The sequence below is a fragment of the Heliangelus exortis genome, chromosome 3 (genome assembly GCF_036169615.1).
Source record: "Heliangelus exortis chromosome 3, bHelExo1.hap1, whole genome shotgun sequence".
Classification (NCBI taxonomy): domain Eukaryota; kingdom Metazoa; phylum Chordata; class Aves; order Apodiformes; family Trochilidae; genus Heliangelus; species Heliangelus exortis.
Window position 1 is genome coordinate 66,139,821 of NC_092424.1, and position 17,404 is coordinate 66,157,224.

Consider the following 17,404-nt stretch of genomic DNA (forward strand, 5'->3'; position numbering starts at 1 on the left):
ATGTGGTTGTCAAGATCTCCAAGGAGAAAACTTGTACAGTACAAGAAGAAGATAGTTTGAGATATGGAAGGCAAAAGATATGTTTGCTCATATCAACTAGGACTGAAAAATGTGAGGTGTTAGAAGGATTTCTTTCCCGTTTATATATTTAACATTCACATCTCCACTTCTCTGGGAGACTATCAGTTGTCATTCAGTAACATCAGGGAACTTAAAAATGACCAGCAGAAAGGCAAAAGGTTGTGCAGCTACACTGGTAATGTGAGTGCTTTCTATTGGTATTATTTATCCACAAAAACTAATAGGTAGAAAGGACAGAAAAGGGAAGAGCTGAGTTTGGCATGGCTTCACTTATCTGAAAAGCTTGAGCCAGGGCTCAGGGCTGCAACTTAAATTATTCCTCAGCTTTCCTGGTACCCTAAATAACAGAGAGATTAGTAAGATCCTCCAGATAAAAAAGATTCCTTAAAATTTTGTTCCCTCACCACTGAAATTGAAGGGCATAAAAATCTTTACAGCAGGAACCCATAGCTTCTCACAAGGAAGTCTTACCATCTATTTAAATTTACTAATGTATCTAGTTCATGTTTTTTTGTTTCCTTCGACATGTGCAGGATGTTGTCAGTGATGGTTTGAGTCCTCAAGTGTGGCTCTCCTGTGCTCAAACAAGTAAAACTGTTTGCTCATGATACAGCTTTAAAATAATGCATTTTTAAGTACTTCTTAATCTTTCTTCAAGATTAAAATTTAGATTAAAATTCCACATAAAATTGATCTTAATTCAGCACAGTAGACTTGAAGACAGTCATTATAAGAAAAAGAGTGACTGTAAAATAACCCTAACAAGTCTGTTGGTGGTTAAAAAGTTCAAGTTCACCTTCATTTCCTTTAATTGATTCTTTAAAGTTTTTCTAACACACACACACACACACACACACTGGAGTAAGTTGCAGGAGTTTGCATAGCAGGTGCATTTTTCAAATGATCGTGGGTCTATTTATAATGACACTTGGCACCTCTAACTGACATTATGTTTTAATCAAAGCCAAGTAATGATGCCAAAATATTGTCATTATTTCCAGTGACATGATACATGACTAATACTGTTGCATAAAATTATTTTTTAATAATGTGTTCATCCCCTGCCTTCTGTCTTTTGTGGTAAGAATGCAGCTGTAAAATAACCACTCTGTTTGGACACCAATCCCTTTTTCAATGCTGTTGACATAGCTGTGTCTTGGGTTTTTTCCCCTCTTATCTTCCCTGAGAGTACAAGTCACCTAGTGCTCATTAGAGGTGAGACCACTGAAATGCCTTTTTTGTCCTATGCAATACAGCAAGAAACTATAGATACTCCTTCCTCCATCCTGTAGGAAACTCAGTGAAGTTTCAACATCACTTTGTTGCACCAAAATCTCACTACTCTGTTAATTTCCTGGTCTATTTCACATATCCAACTTTCACACCTTTCCTGGAGGGCTGACCATGTGTAAATTCTCAGTAATTTTCAGACACAAATACATTTAGCTTTCTCTTCCAGAGAAACAGGAGAGGCCAAAACCTGGGAGTCACAGAATTAACCTTTAATGAGGATATCTTCTTCCACATCCTTGTATTTTTTTCAATCTGACATCACCATATCTCCATGGATGAAAACTTCCTAACACAGTAGAGCCTTGCATTCTTCAAGCAGGATCTTGCCAGCTTTGTGCTTTTCTTGGTTTGTCTGTTGACATAGTCTTTGCTATCTTAACAGGTATCACTCCATAATTTTTGAGTCTGTGGCTTAAGGCACAAAGCATTATCCGCTACCTGAATCCACTAAAACAAAATTAGTGGCCATGATATACCACGGTCAGCTGTCAAACACATCTTCTTGCTTACTCCACTAAGAGGTGTCTTTTGGCTTTAGGGACAGCATCACTAGGTTAGATGCTGTCATTTCTCTTCACAGAAGCAAGCTGAGAAAGGACTATTGGTCCTACTTCTTGCCAGTGTTCAAAGTTGGGACTAAATAATCCAGGCATCAAAAATGAGGGGAAAATGACACCTTTAGAAATATTTTTAAAAGTATTTGTACACTCAATCATGTGATCTTGCATGTGTCTGTACTAATCTTGTAAGTATAGACAGTCACTAAGGGCTGAGTGAGATGTCACCAGGAAAAGGGTTTGACCTTACTGTAGCTCAGTTGTCAGGTCTGCACGCAGTAGTCATGCTGCCACCAAAATCAAGCTTTCCTACTCCTCACTTTTGGGTTGCTTCTAATTTTTTCCATATCTTTTCTCTGGGGAATGCTTTCTGAAGTGCTTCCTTGTCTTCATATAGAAGTGAATTTCTAGGGGGAAACTGTTAATAAAAAACTTCTTCAACATTCTTTGATTTAATTTTGTGTTCTACGGTGATTAAAATACTCGATCTTGGGGGAAGCAATTTAGGGAAAGGTGGCGACAAAGTGACTAGACCTGCAAGTGCCCTGTTGCCACTCTGTTTGCACAGTTGTGTTTTGGCTCATATAGTGGACTTCTGCAGCCTCAAAGAAGTATGCATGTTTCTGGGGCATGAGAAGCAAAGAAAGAAAAGTAAGCAATAAAATGCATTTTAGAAGACAGGCCTGTATGTAGAGGGTTTGGACTGTGACTAGAATCTTATGACTGTTACCCGATGAACAATGCAAATATAAGAATTGCAAATTCTGATTTACGTTTGTTTTCAAAAAAATAATTACAAGAGTAGCAATTCAAATGGTAATGCAAAACAATAAAGTACTCTGGGAAATACAGTCCCAAAGAGGGTAGACAAAACCAGATACAAATGACATCTTAAACACAGGATTTGTGTTTTCTTAGCAGAATAAATTCTCTGCCTTGACTCTGTGCTCTCACTGAAGTGGAGGTCATGGCTAGTGACAACTGGGAGCTGTTCCTGGAGGCTGTCTTGCCTTTTTAGGTTATGAGGGTCTCTGTGTGTTTAGGATAATGTGATTGACAGCTCCACTCCGGCCCCAATTAGCACCCTATAATTTATTAGCTTCTGCTTTCAGATTATGCGCTAACTTCACAAATATTTCAACCACGGAAACAGCAGCTATCAAGTGTCTCTTTCGTGATCCAGCTCACTGTGACTGCAGCTAAATACAAGGAGGGAGCTGTGCAGGTCTGTCAAGAGAGAATAATCATTTGTGCCTGTGTGCAACGGGGACTGTCACAGCTCTTTAGGACTTGGCTTGTGGAAAAAAGGGGTCTGGTTCAAGGGATTAGGGCTTCGTTTCTGTCACAGGGGTATGGTGAAGAATTGAGGCCAACCTGCTGGTTTTCTGGAGAGGATTTTCTGGATTTTTCTCTGTTCAGTTCTGTTCATCATAGAAATACTGGTGCTTGAGCTCTATGCAAACAGCTTTGATAGGAAAGTTTGTGTCTCTCCTGACGCTGTTCCTTTGCTCCTCATTGTTGCAACATGGTAAGTGCAAGAGGGAAGAGACTGGGTGAGGCAGGAGAAGAGGGGATGAGATGCAGAGTCAGGGCTGAGGCCAGAAGTCAGGGAAAGGAGAAGTGAAGAAGTTGGGGGGTAGTGGTGAATAAGGTGAATAAGTGGTGAATTAGGTGAATAAGCCTTGCAGCCACACCTAGGCCAGGTGGGGCAGGAGGAAACATGCTGTGTAAGGGGCAGATGGGGCACCCACGGTAAAGTCCAGCATGTTATTACACCTCCTAATGAGACAACTGTTCTTTTTGGTATTTATCCTACCTTATTAATGAGTGTAAATATGCAACTGGCACATCCTTATAGAAATGCTTCACTCTCAGGAGTCTCAGGACAACCTGTGTTTTTGTGAGCTGCAGGCAAGAGTGGAAAAGAGAGGTCCCCAAACATGTTAGTGGGGCACATAGGTGTGCATCTTGGCATGCTCCACACTGTCTTATACCACCTTCCCCTTCTCCCACACGACCTGATGCAGAGAGTGCAGGGGCAGGAGGAGGGGGAACACGGCACCTCGGTGCTTCTTTATTAGAGTTTGCACTCAGAGGTTTGGTGTGCATGATCCATGGATTATGTCTGGCTATGGAGGCAGTAGAAGGCTCACAAAGGTAACTCATCTGTAGGATTAGAGATGGACGTGAACAGGGGGACGCTGCTAGTCTGAGCTGCTTCTCAGTACTGTCAGACTGGAGAACAGTTTAATCATGCCAGGAACTTAATTAGCAATATGGTTCCCAAAGCTGTAGCCCCAAAACCTGGGAGCTGACTGAAGTAAACATTTTCCCTCTCATTTTTCTGTTTCTCTTTTTTGCTTCCTTTATTTTTTTCCCCTTTTCCTTTTTCCTTTTTTAAAAAAAATATATATTTTTCTTTTAGTCTTTCTTTTTCTTCTTTTTTTGTTTTTCTTTTTACGATCCCCTATCCCCAGAACCCCATTTCAAAAATCATTACCTCACTCCTCCAAACAACCACACCTCCGGTTTCTCTCCTTCCCCTGCTGCAACTGCTCCTCTGGGTGGCAGGCCAGGGAAGCCAGCCAGGACACTGCAATCCCCCAGGGGAGCTGGCTCGCCCTTCTGTAATCAAAAGGGCATGTTAATTACAAACCTTGCCCAGGAAAAGATGCACGAGAACTGCCAGTCAGAGAACCCTGATACATCCAAAGCCACCAGAAGCATTTTGCTCCCTTCAAGGAAGGGACCAGCCTTTAAACCCTCACTAGAACTTGAGCCTAAATAGGACTTGAAAGGGAAAGAGAGAAGGGATGACAGTCCCCTCCTGACCCAAGGAGGAGACAAGGCAGATAGATTTCCCCAGGAAAGGGCAGCACGCAGTCCAGGGGAGACGCAGGGGATTACTCAGACTTTCTTTCAGCCTCTCTATCTACCCCTCCCCTCCTCTGCTGGGGAGTCTGATGGAAAACCTCTGGAAAAGAAGTTAAAAGTAGGGAAGGTTATCCTAAAGCTCATCAACATAAGCCTAAGTGCAAGGGAATATATATGTGTGTGTCTAAAATCTTTGAGCTTTGTTCTTGCAGCTGCAGAGGTACCTAACTACAATCTTCCTTAAAGTGGAGGCTGTACCATAAAAACTGTCCCATCCCCACTTCCATCCTTTTGTTGGCAGACCACTGCTAACCTTGTCGTTGATTAAAATGGTATTCTGTGCTTTACTAAACTTCAGTTGTTTTCAGAACAGCAAATAAATATCCTCTCTGAATATGCCCAGATCTCCCTCTGTAAGCTGTACCAAACTCCTCTTACAGAGCAGCACCAGACACCTTCTCTGTGCCCAGTGCTGCCATGCTCTGCCCCAGTTCCCATCCCTCTGCCTCATTCCTTGGACTCTTCAAGAAAGGCTGGGGAGCTGTGTTTGTCTCTCCCAGCTAGCCTGGCTACTCTTTTTGTCAGGAGGGCAGCTGGAGAGCACAAGCTGGTGTCTAGCCTCTGCAGAACACTTGAGAAAGGGCAGGGGGAGGATTTGCTCCTCAGGCTGCAGGACTGGACACTCACAGCCCTGCTCTTTTGGTGTGTGACAAGCATGTGACATATAAGCCAGACATAACATACAAGAAGCTTTCCTTTTGTATTTCCAGGTTTGGCACCAAGAGCTCATGATTAAGCAATTAATCTGCAATAAGGAGGAATAAGAGAGACTTGTGAAATGGCACTGAGGTTATCTGTACTGTTACTGTATTAGGAGCTGTGTCTCCAGTCCTGCAAAAACTCACTCCCAAGCCTTAAAGCTAGGTGCTGTGGGCTCGGGAGTCAGAATAACACAAAGTGAGAAAAACCTCTGCAAGGTTTAGCCAAAATAGGGCATAATAGTGCTTTCATACTGCAGTCTATCTGGAGTAGGAACATTTTAAAAAAGTTGTTTGCAGAGCATCTAACACCTTGAGCCACGATCTTGCCTTTGGTGTTTGGATGCTTTTCACACTACAACAATAAAAAAGAGTACCTGGAGAAGATACGTTGAAACAAATATACATGTATTTGTTGCAAAAATTATCATGCTTGAAAATGTTCACAGTCAAAATGAATTGTGGGTGCTGACATGGTTAATCACCAGTTTGTGCTTACATTGGTATTTCCAAATGTTTTTGTGCTGTGTTGCCAAGCCCCCTCATTGTAAATTGCAGAGGAAGAGGGAAAAAAAACAGGAAAAAGAAGTAAGTGTGGTGAAGCATAACAAATGCTGATTGATCTTTAAAAAAAATAAAAATAAAAAATAATTAAAACCAACCCAAAAAATGACTGATTAAAAGGCAAAAAGCAAAAAAAATAAGAAGGCAAATGCTCACAAAATTATTCTGTTATTTCCAAGCCTCTACAGCAATAAAGTTAAATACCATTTTTAGTTACTTTCCTCATGCTAAGTGCTGCTGCCTTCTTTCTTCATAGACACCTCAGAACACTTTTGGTTTAACTGGTAATGTAAATTCTGGAGTCCTTCCCTTGCCCTTTACAGCTTGTCTGGGCTCTGGCTAACTGGAGGTTGAGGGTAAAATGCTCAGGGCTGAAAGGAATCGTGGCAGGTCACCTGCTGCCATTTGCTGAGCTCTAGCAGGGGTTGCTCTGCACACAGTGTATTTCAAAGCAGCTCCTTGTCAGCTACTCACAGTATTTACTCACACTGCCTTATTGTATTCTTACTACTGGGATTCCTATGCTTTCCCATAAATGTAGTTATTGCTGACCTGAAGCCAGGAGGAGAGAGTTTTGGTTATTCATAACTCCATTTCTGACATGCAATGAACATTTTGCCAGACTACATGAGAATGTTGGAAGGTAAAAACTCTCATCGAGGCGTAAAAGTCCATTTTCTATTGCTTCTTCTAGTGGCAGGGGGGTAATACTGGGACTTTACTCTTACACGCATTGAGAGACAGCTTTCAGATACATTACCTTAAGAAAAAAAATAGAACAAGACAAAGAATGGTATTGTTGGGATCAGATGCTTTGCCTGTAAAAAAGTTAGCTTTTAAGTATAAGGTGAATTTGCCATTTCTGCACTATATCCTTAATTATTCATCTCCCTCTAATAGCATTTTAATGTACTAGTGCAACAGCAATGCCGAATGCTACAGTCTCCTCTCAACTTTTTGAAGAAACATCTATTATTATGGAGCAGCCCCCTTCCTTTAACCCATCTTACAGATACACCATACAGTAGAATGTATGTATGCAACAACTTGCATCTTCTTATCTTTTGTATTTATCATCATATATTTTTCTCAGTAAGAAAATATTTTCAGCTGCCAGAATTTCTATTTATCTTTAACGCAAAGTAATAAAATAACTCGCTTCATCCACATGACAGGTGTTTTTCCTATTTCATCATGAAGTTTCCAGCTTGCCTCATTTCCCTTTTTTAGCTTTAATTCTTCAGAAAAGCACATAGGCTGAAAGAAGGAGATACCTTTAATGCACCTTTCCTACTGTTAAATAGATATCTTATTCCCCCTTTCAAAAATAAAACAAAACAACTATTAAAGTGACAAAATGACAGCCACAAGAAGACAAAGAGAAATGTTACAGGCAACTCAGACCTATTGTCCATCAGGGTTTTTCCTTCTGGTGTTCCCCTTCAAGGCTGTCAGGTTGAGGGCAAGCAATACTTCACAGGTTTCCTTCCTCCCCCTGCTTTAAGAGGGTTTTGTTTTCACCAGAAAGTTTCTTGTATAAAAGAAAAAAAAAAAAAAAAAAAAAAAAAAAGAAACAAAACCAAAACAAAACAAAAATCCAAAAACCACAACCAAACAACTGTTACATATCCAATGCAAATGTTGTGCCAAACTCTGAGAAGTGCCACCTTGGTTTTCATCTTTCTGGGGTCTGAGCAGTTGTGCATGGAACAGCTGCAATGCTGAAAGCCCGGGGCAGCTGGCCCCAGCCAAACACTTGCCACTCACAACCACAAAGCTGAAAAATCAGAGCAGTTCCTTGATAGTCCCAAAACGTTAATGAATTCCAGTTTCTTCTCCTTTTACTTTTCTATAATGCAAAGTAAAAATCCAGTTCAAAACTCCTAAGTAGCTTTCCCACGTTTGCATTCAAGAAATAATTTGAACTGCCATAAAAAAAAATATTCACACCACTAAAAAAAACTCCCCACGATTTCCTCTGCCCCCTGTACGGAAGGCCACTGGTTTTGCATCACCATCCATGACGTCATTTGACTCTTTTAGAGTAGTCTGACTGCAGTTCTGGGTGTGGGGTCTCCTTAAATAGAAGTTCAACATCTTTGGCTGTCCTGCTGCAACAGAAGGATTTTCCTCTCCAAAAAAAGTCTAGAGCACTGTCCTTGCAAATCCAGGTCCTTTTAAGTCCTGTTATCTTTCTCCAAGCTGCAGAGCCATGGTGGGCTTGGAAAAGGGCAAGGGGGGATCTGGGAGTCTTTGAGTCATCACATCAGCTCAGAAGGGGTCCACCACAGAAGGAGTAACGACGAGCTGCAAACCAAGATCAGAAGCTGTTACAAACTGACCCGATTTCAGCTCTGAATGCCACCATGTCTAACAGGCAGAGATCTACAGGGGAGAGCCAGGGGGAGAAGAGTGAAGGACAGCTCTAAAACCAGTAAAGATCCTTGCTTTTGTCCTGAGGCTGCAAACCTGAGAACGGAGAGAAGAAAAAAAAAGGGAAGAAGAAAAATAGGTACAGGTGCTTAAGGACAGAGAAAGACAAACTGCATTTCTTCCAGCTGAGATCAGAGAATCAGTCTAAAGCACAGGCTCTCCAGAGCCCCAGGAGACTGTGGAGCAAGGAGGAGAGCTCAAGCTAGACTGCAGAGAGGTACATGTCCCTCCTGCCTCAAGGTAGACCACCATGAAGAGCCATTTGTGGCTGCAATAACTTCAGCACAGAAATCTGCCACCAGAGTGGGCTTTCCTTGCCTCCAACAACTACTTACTCGTGAACTATGACTGCTGGCTATGCCCGTGCCACCTTTTTTTTTGGCACTGATATGGCCACTCAGCCTTTGGGGCACCTTACAAGGCACAGGATGCCAGTTCCAGGGGAAAAACATTGCTCTTTTTACTCAGCAAATGTAATTGTGCTTCCCTCTCAAAAAATGGGAGGAAAAATAAGTGAGGAGAGGTGGTGATTCAAAGTGTGAGGGGCCTAGAAGTGACCTCCGCTATGGCTGTTGGCACTTCTGCCCACAGGGCAGTCCATGCAGGTATCCAAGAGGTGACCTGTGGAATAGCTCCATCCTGCTCCCAGCTCTCTCTGCTCAATGCAGAGCAGGGCCAGGGCTGAGATGAGTACCTCACAGAAACCAACACCCTCAGGGCACGTCTTTGTCAGAAACTCAAAGGGTGTTGTGTGTGGGGAGGGTTTGTTGTGTTGCCATGTCTCATCCTCCCCTTCCACTTCCTCACTTGCCTGGCCTAAGAGCCCCAAGAAAGGCACCCATGGCAGAGCTCAGGTGTCTCCCATGAGGCTTCCACCTCCAATTTATTCCCCCCCCACAGCATCACCCCATCCACCTCACCATGGAGGGTCCCTCCCCGCTGCTCTAGGCAATGTGAGGTAGGTGGAGAGTAGGAATGCAGCTGAACTGGGGAGGGCCGAGGGCGGCTCTTTACCTGCGTCCACATTGAGGCTGAGGCTCTGTGCCATGTCTCCCGCCGTGCTGGAGAAGGGTCCCGGCGTCGTCCAGGCAGCAGCGGTGCCCGCCTCGCTCTTGCCCAGTTCACAGGGGGGGCTGACCGGGGTGGGCACGGCGGCGGGGGTGAGGCGGTGGGGGCGGACGGAGGCGGTGGGCACCAGGAGTGAGCCGTAGCGGGGGTCGAAGTGGGGCCCGTAGACATCGTGCATGGCGGCGGGGCGGGGGTAAGCGGTGCTCTGTGTGCCAATGTAGGGGTGGTGGTGGTGATGGTGGTGGTGGTGGTGGGCATGGTGCCAGGGCTCGGGACCACCCTGGTGCAGGTGGCCATGCAGGGAGGCGGGCGCGTAGGGGTCGGTGGCGGCGGCAAAGGGCAGCTCGCTGTGGGCGGCAGCTGCCAAGGGGCTGCTCAGGGTGGCTGGGACTGAGGAAGTCTGGTACGTGCTGTTCCAGAAGGATGGAGGGAAGCTGCGCTGGCTCATTGGGAAGGAGCCATCTGGGTGAAGGGAGTGGGAGAGAAAGGGAAGGAAGCAGTGAGCACACCCGGTAGGCCCTGATCTCCTTTCCTCAGGCTCTGCCCCTCCCAAGATGCCCTCAAACCAGCTCTTGCAATCCCTCTATCCCTCAAACAACTGCCAAACACAAGAAATTGCTCCCAGCGAGTACAGATTCCTTTCCAGCGAAACATTCAACACACCTAGCCCAGGGCTTACCCATGAAACTGAAACTGCTTTCTCCAGTTTTCTCGCGGAATGTGTTTAGGGAAAAGGCTGTTATCCTAGGTGAGAGAAACATCTCTTTTCCTCAGTACTGAAAACTGAGTCAGAGCTATTATGCACCACAGCACTTTCCAGGGTGGGATTTTTCTTGTTTGTTTTTATAGTAATCTCCGTGTCTAAGCATTTATGCCTAGCACATCAGAGAACACCTGACCCTGCCAGGAAAGTGTCTGCTGGCTCAGTGCAGTTTCAAAGAAGGCAAGAAAAGCATGAGCTGCCACTAAGGGCCAGCTTGAATTTTCTAAACATCCAGGGGAAATTCCCCCACCTATTACCCCAAACCTACACCTGTTTCTTGGGTATATAGCTAACATATTTGGGGATTATTCTGCAGACCTTTGGAGACTGATGAGGCAAAGGACAAGGACCCTGCATTTTCTTTTCCTGGTAAGCCACATGAGACGGGCTAGCGATTATTAACAGCACAGGGATACACATTACACATTACTAATTAGGAATGCACAGTGTTCCCAAGACAAATCAGAATGTGCTCCTAATTCATGTTTGCCAGGGAGGTACTTCAGCTCTGTGCCTAGGCATTACTCAGGAGAAAGGCAATCAACTCATAACGAGCAAAGAACTTCCTCTCCTGCCATCAATTCAAGTACTGAGTATCTTTCACGCATGAAATATTTTAACTACTATTTCATTCTTAGAAACTGTCAACAGCCATTCATGGAGGGGCTGGAAACCAGCTCTTGGCTGAGCAGGTGAGCCCTGTGAGGGGGGTCCCAAAACTGCCTTGAAAGACACTCCTGCTCTCTGGTGAGCAGAGTGTGAGGAAGGTTATTCCTCTCTACCCTGAGTAACCCCACGAAGCTGTCCAGACCGAATCAGGCATGGCTGTGGAGAGCTGTGCACCAGCTGCAGCTTTGGCCTTGCCAACATAGGGGCCACCTTGGGCAGGTCCAAAAGCCCTCATTCTCAGAACTTTAAGGTCCCTGTAGAGACAAGGTTGCTCTAGCAAGCAACCAGGGTGGTGACACATGTAGTGAAAGACAGAGGGACACACAAAATTTGGTTATTACTGGTGAAAGCTGAGTAGATGGTTCCCATATTTGCTTCATTCCCATCTTTGATCCCCACCACATTTGACTTAAAGCTGGACGATGGAGTCAACAAAGGCAGGCGCTTGCCACAGCCCCAGTGCAGGGGTCCCTCCCTCTGAGGCTTGTTTGCTTGAAGCCTCTGCCAGGTAAATCGCGATTCTCTTCCCCCCGCCTCCCTTGGCACGGACAGCGGGAAGCGCAGTACCAACAGAAGGGACTTTTTATCTTTTTCCCTCTAAAAGAGTCAACCTGCCCGCTGTTCCCCTGAGGGGATAGCCGGCTTCAAGGGGCTGCCGGCCCGGCACCCGCGGCCGGCGGAGGGGAGGAGGTTGCCCCAGAGAGGGGGTTCGGATGCCCTCGGGGCCTCCACGCGCGACCCCCTGGCACCCCCACGTCCCCGTCCCCCGCGCTCACCCCTCCAAGACGCGGCGTTCCGAACCGCCTTCGGGCTGCCGAGCGAGAAGCTGCTGGGCTGGCTAAGAGCCCGGCTGAAGTGCTCGTCCACCACGGCACTGATGTCCCCCTGGAAGTAGGTGAAAAGGACACAGCGGGAGTTGATGTACTCGGCCTCGGGAGGTCGCTCCTTCTCGGGGCTGCAGTCCTCCTCCTTGATGCTGGCCGCGGGATGGCTGGAGAAGGAGCTGCTGGTGCTGCCGCTGCTGCCGCTCTCCGGGGCTTCTTGCATTTTGGAGTAAAAGGCGAGTTTCTGGAGGAAAGGAGAAAGAGGCGAAGGGAAGAAAATAGAGCGGATCACCCAGCGCAGCAAGGTGCGATGGGCCTCCCTGTGCCAGCCGGGATGCAGCGCCGAGCTCTCTCCCGCGGTCTTTCCGAGAGGATGCAAAAGTCTGCCCCCCGGCTGCCCGAGGGGGGCTCTAGCAGCATTCCCCCACCCCGTAGCTGCATTTCTGCCGTACCTCGGGGAGGCAGCGAAGAGGCTGCAACCAGAGCTAGTGGTCCGAAACTGAAATACGCCGACGGGGCTGGAGCAAGATACTCCCCGTGCGGAGCAGGAGCGGCTGGGAGGGGAATTACACGCATGGGTCCCCAGCACGAAGTCCCGCACAGAAAGGCACTTTGCAGGACGGCTTCTGGGGAGAAAGGGTGGCGGCCGCCAAGGGGCTGAGATGCGGGGGGCGAGGCTGGGGGGGGAGGAGGGGAGAGAGGGGGACTGAATAGACAGGCGGCGGCCGCGCACCCACGGCGCAGCGCCTGCAGCGAGGGTAAGGAGAGCGCCCTTCCGTCCCCGTCTCTCAAAATCTGGTTACCCTCGCAAAATGTGCTCAGCAGAGTATCCTGCAACCCGCAGCGGCGAGGAGGCAGCCTCAAATACATTTCGGAGTTTAAAAAAAGAGCGTTTTCCCGGCCACCAAGATCTATATATTTCCTACAAGATTATTCTGGATTCCGGTAGATGGGTAAAAAGTAGGCGTTGAATGTTTCCCATCTCCTCTTTATCCACATTAGCGTGTCCGCAGCTGCTGGGAGTTTCTTAGAAATAAGCGATAGGACGCGGAGCCCGGGCTTGGCCACTGCGGGCAGGGCCGTGGGGCTGGCGGCGAGGGGAAGCACGGAGGGAACGGGTCAGAGCCCTGGGCCAAGACATGTAAGGTATTTAATAATGTCACTCCTTCGTGGCGACCGCCTTTCTACTTGGCTGCCTGCTCGGCCATTGAGGTAATGATCATCCCCCCCTAAGTAATGTCACGAAACCTTGTGCGGGGCGGGGGTGGAGGGAGAATGCAAGGTGGGGGAAGACATCATTTGCTATTTCTAATAGGTATTCCGGCATCGCTGCCAGGCTCTGGAGGTGGGACAAGGGCCACCACGCTGGGGGCTATTGCAGAGCAGGTCCGCTCGCCCCAGCACCGGCCCTGCACCGCGGGGGTTGCCGGCCGCCCGGGCCCGGAGCGCAGCTGACTCTGTCCGTCCCCTTTTTCATTTTGCTGGGGGAGAAAGGAATTGATTTCTGGGAGGATAAAGGGGAAAAAAAAAAAAAAAAAAAAAAAAAAGGAAAACCAGAAGGAGAAAGAGACAGCAATGGGCAGATGCAATCCGGGAAGAGGAGCGGGACGGGGAGGGCTGTGCTTGCCGGGAAACAACCCCGTGGCCGGCGGGATAATTTTATCGAAATCAGCGCATTAATCGATACTCGCGACAGCCCGTCCGGTGCAGCGTGCAGCGCGGCGGCGGGACGTGGATCCCCGCCACAAAGTATCCACGGGTTCCCGCAGCCCTGCCCCACGGCAGCCGTGCCGTCCCTCGGGGCCGGGTTTTCCTCCCCTTACCCCCAGAAACCAGGGAAACCCTGCAGCCTCCCGGCACTCTCGCCTCCTCCATTTCCAGAGGGTAACTGCGGAGCACCCCTCCAAAGCGGCTGGCAAACTGTCTGCCCAAGTGGCTCCGGCGGCGGAGGACGGGATGCCGACGGGCAAGGAGTAAGCGATGCCTCGGTTTTGCAGGGTGCCCGCCAGGAGCGGAAAGGCAGAGCTGCCCCGGGGCATCGCTGTCCCGAGCTGCCGCAGTCGGTCGAAGCCCGTCCCAGTAAAAGAAGGAAGAGAAAAAGAAAAAAACAAAGAAAACTAAAACCCCTAAAAAGCCATGGCAAGGTTAAAGCTCTCGCTCCAAAGGCAGCCCGCAGCCCGTCGGTCGTCGCCGGGGTACGTACCCTGCCGAACCCCGCGCCAAGGTGGGATGCGGTTTTTCTCCGCTCACCATCGCAGGCTCCCAGATCTTTCTCCCCCACCCTTTCCCCTCCCCTTCTCCTTTTCTTTTTTTTTTTTTCCTTTTGGTAAGGCCCCAGACGGCCATCCTCCAGACGACACCCCTCCCACCCTCTGTCTCTCCACCGCTGCCCTCAGCACGTACCTGGTGATAGGGGCTGTAGGCTGCTGCGAAGTAGGGTTGGTGGGGACCGTAGACTTGGTACATAACATCCAAACAGCTCATGGCTGGCCGCGGCCGGGAATTATTTTTTTTCTCATCAACTCGTGTTGTGCAAAGTGGAGCAGTGCTTCGCAGGAGGGAGGTTCCCGGGGGTTAAGAGGCACCACTCATTGGTGGGAGGAGTGAGGGGGGATGAGACCGCTCCGGGCTGAGATGACAGCCCACCTCCCCTGCCCTTCTTCCCTGCTTCCTTCCCTCCCTATAGCGCGGCTTCCTTCAGCAAAAGCACCTCAGCTGGAGGGGCTCCGCGACAGCCGGAGGAGTTTCAGCACCGGTCCCGGAGGGTCGCAGGTGTGGGGAGAGCCGAGGACACCCCCCTTCTACAGCCAGAGCTGACCGCAATAGTAGCGCAGGAGGAGTGAGGGGAGGTCTGGACCGCACCGGCAGCGCAGGGACCCGCCGGCGGCCGCCGAGGGGCGGGATAGAGGTGACGGAGAGGACTGGGGACGGGACGAGACGGGACGGACGGACGGGACGGGGGGCGGCTTGTCCAACGGGACAGCCCCTCTCCCGCTGTGCTTCATTTCATTTATTTAATTTCGTGTGCTTACCGTGCCCGGAGCTGCCCCGCCGGGTTCCTTCGCGCCTCCTCTCCGAACGCTCCCGGGTCTGATTGAAAATGCAACCACTGAAATCAGAGGGACTGAAAAGTCTGATGAACCGAAGAGTTCCGAAGAACTCAGTGGCTCCCGAAGAGGGATCTCCCTCGAAACTTCGAATGATAACAAATGCTGGGAATAGCGATGCTTTTGCATTTAATAGAAATTAAAACAACAACAGCAACAACAACAAAAAAAACCCCCAAAACAACAAAACCACCAAACCAAACAACCAAACCAACTAAACAAAAAAATCGCCCAGGTAAAGGGACCCGAAAAGAACAGAATACCGTGACGGTAAAACTGGATTTACTTCCTAGCTTTCTCCTCAGTTCGACAAACGGAGGTGTAAATGGATTAATGTATCTTAACCACTAATTTTGACGGCGATGCATCGGAAGGAGATGAGTTTCTACTACAGAGACAGAAGTTCTCGTTTCAATATCAACCCTTTGAAACGTTCAACTTCACGGTATGGGTCACAATTACTGAAAAGGGATCCCTTTTAAGTTACGGTTTAGGCATTTATAATGAAGAAAAAAAAAAAACAACAAAAAAAAAGCCAAACAAAAACCAAGCCAACCAAACCAAACCAAGCAAACAAAAAACCAAGACAAAACCAAAAAAACCCAAAACCAAACCAGAAAATATAAGAGAAAGAATATTACTTAATTCTCAAATACTGATTTTTTTTAAAAAAAACAACTGTGGGGAAAAAAAACTGAAAAGAACTAACGTTTTGAAGTTGAAGACCTGGAAATCTTTAATTGGGTTTTAGCAAAAAGTCCTCACAATTAAAAACTATTATTTGTCTCTGATTTTTCCCCCCCAAAATATAATTTCTCTATTGTGAATGACAGGCATTGTTCTGAATACCTGTCCTCCACCAAATTGATGTCAGTTCCTAACGAGCATAAATTTCTATTTTTTCTGCACAAGTGCAGTGTTTAAAATTCATATTTTAAACTTTTTTCCTCCACCTCTTCTAGTTGGGACAATTTTTTTTTTCATACTGCAGTGCATCCTGGAACACCCTGGCTGTGGGTTTCAGCTTCAGCACCATTCTTTCCCCCATCAGAATAAATTTTCTGTCAGTGGTCAAGACTAAACAGGGGGAAGAAATATTAGGCCTACAAAAAAGAAATGTTTCTCATACTCTGGAATTTTATTTCTCCTGAGTAGCAAGCGAATAGCCATGGTACAGGGAAGGACTCCCTCTGTGGCTGGCATCCAAAATAAGGCAGTCAGCAAAAGAACGTCCCTCTGCTTCGCTCAGCAAGAGATGAAGGGACGTCACTTGCGACGGAGATATCCCACTTCTCCTCTGTGTCCCTGCTCTCAAGAGGTACAGATCTTTCTTTCCCACTATGCAGAGATCTGTGGATGTTTTAAAAATAACGATGTCCTGGGCAATGTACCCAAAATACCTTTTCTCAATGCATCTGATTAGAAGACATACTCCAAAGAGGCAGGATCCCTGCCTGCTGTTCGTACGACTTCTTCATGAACAGCTTTGTGAAACAGCGAAGGTAGGACTTGATGCCTGCTGAAGCTGAGAACTTGCTTCTCATGAAGAAAAACCCCAAAGTGTAACAGCAACAGCTGGGTGCTGCGATGCAGCAGATGGTCTAGGTTTTGTCTGCTGAAGAATTTCTTCTTGAGGGTTGAATTTAGTTTTTTTTTTTTTCCTCACATTCAAGTACATGTTAGGGCAACGAAATCTGGTGCAACTTCCTATGAAATTAGTTTTATTTTATAAACGGCAATATGACTGTAGAACTTACTAATGTAAGACATGAGCGAACTTTAGTGCTTTAATGCAGAGCAATGCAAGCGTTCATGCAAAAGTGCTGGTTTTGTTTTGCCTTCTCAGTGCACTCTGTGAAATCAGTCCCAGCGTGAGAAATTATCCTGGAAGCCAAGGGTCAGAAGCTATATTCACTAATCATCTCACTGTGTATTTACAATGATATAAAAATAGTTTTTCTTGGTCCTAATGAAAGAATTTTAGGTGGGCTGAATCACACAAGGAACTACAAAGGCTTGGAAAAGAACAGCTGATTCATCTAAGGGAGAAAATCCTGACAGCAATGAAGGAAACTACACATTTAGGAAGTACTTGGGTTAAGAATGGGTGTGTACCATTACAATGCCAGCATGGGCTTGCTCCTATAGCTGTACACTGGTAATGTTTCAAAACAGTAAAATGAAAATAAAATCTTGTTAGGAATAAAGAGTTATGGGTTCTGAAAAACAGTGAGTTGAAGGAAGTTACACCTTGCCTCAGCAAACATTCCTATAAAGCAATTCAAATTTCTAATGAAACTGGAAGCTTTCAGAACAGAAGAACGGGGCATTTCTGTGAGCAGCTCACTGGACAAGCAAACAGATCATCAAACAAAATGTTAACATCCAGAAAGACTGGGACAAAAAAAGTAGT

The 17,404-nt window shown here is 47.0% G+C and overlaps 2 protein-coding genes across 5 annotated transcripts; one reads left to right on the forward strand and one right to left on the reverse strand.

Annotated features, from left to right (window-relative positions):
• Positions 1-4,258: 4,258 nt before the first annotated feature.
• VGLL2 (vestigial like family member 2) lies at positions 4,259-14,608 on the reverse strand. 4 transcript variants are annotated; one of them, XM_071741086.1, is made up of 5 exons: positions 14,288-14,608; positions 11,837-12,128; positions 9,575-10,090; positions 6,345-8,434; positions 4,259-4,905 (listed from the first exon to the last, which is right to left on the reverse strand). In XM_071741086.1, exons 1-4 carry the CDS (start codon positions 14,366-14,368, stop codon positions 8,394-8,396), a joined length of 930 nt encoding a protein of 309 aa, XP_071597187.1. In that variant the 5' UTR covers positions 14,369-14,608; the 3' UTR covers positions 4,259-4,905; positions 6,345-8,393. The 4 variants fall into 4 exon arrangements, with proteins under 4 accessions (XP_071597187.1, XP_071597186.1, XP_071597189.1 ...); XM_071741085.1 differs by having other exon boundaries at positions 6,345-8,596; XM_071741088.1 differs by lacking the exon at positions 14,288-14,608 and adding an exon at positions 12,337-12,576 and having other exon boundaries at positions 6,345-8,596.
• Positions 13,178-15,576, forward strand: LOC139794854 (uncharacterized). The gene is made up of 2 exons (XM_071741084.1): positions 13,178-14,079; positions 14,586-15,576. Exons 1-2 carry the CDS (start codon positions 13,468-13,470, stop codon positions 14,976-14,978), a joined length of 1,005 nt encoding a protein of 334 aa, XP_071597185.1. The 5' UTR covers positions 13,178-13,467; the 3' UTR covers positions 14,979-15,576.
• The last annotated feature ends 1,828 nt before the right edge of the window (positions 15,577-17,404 follow it).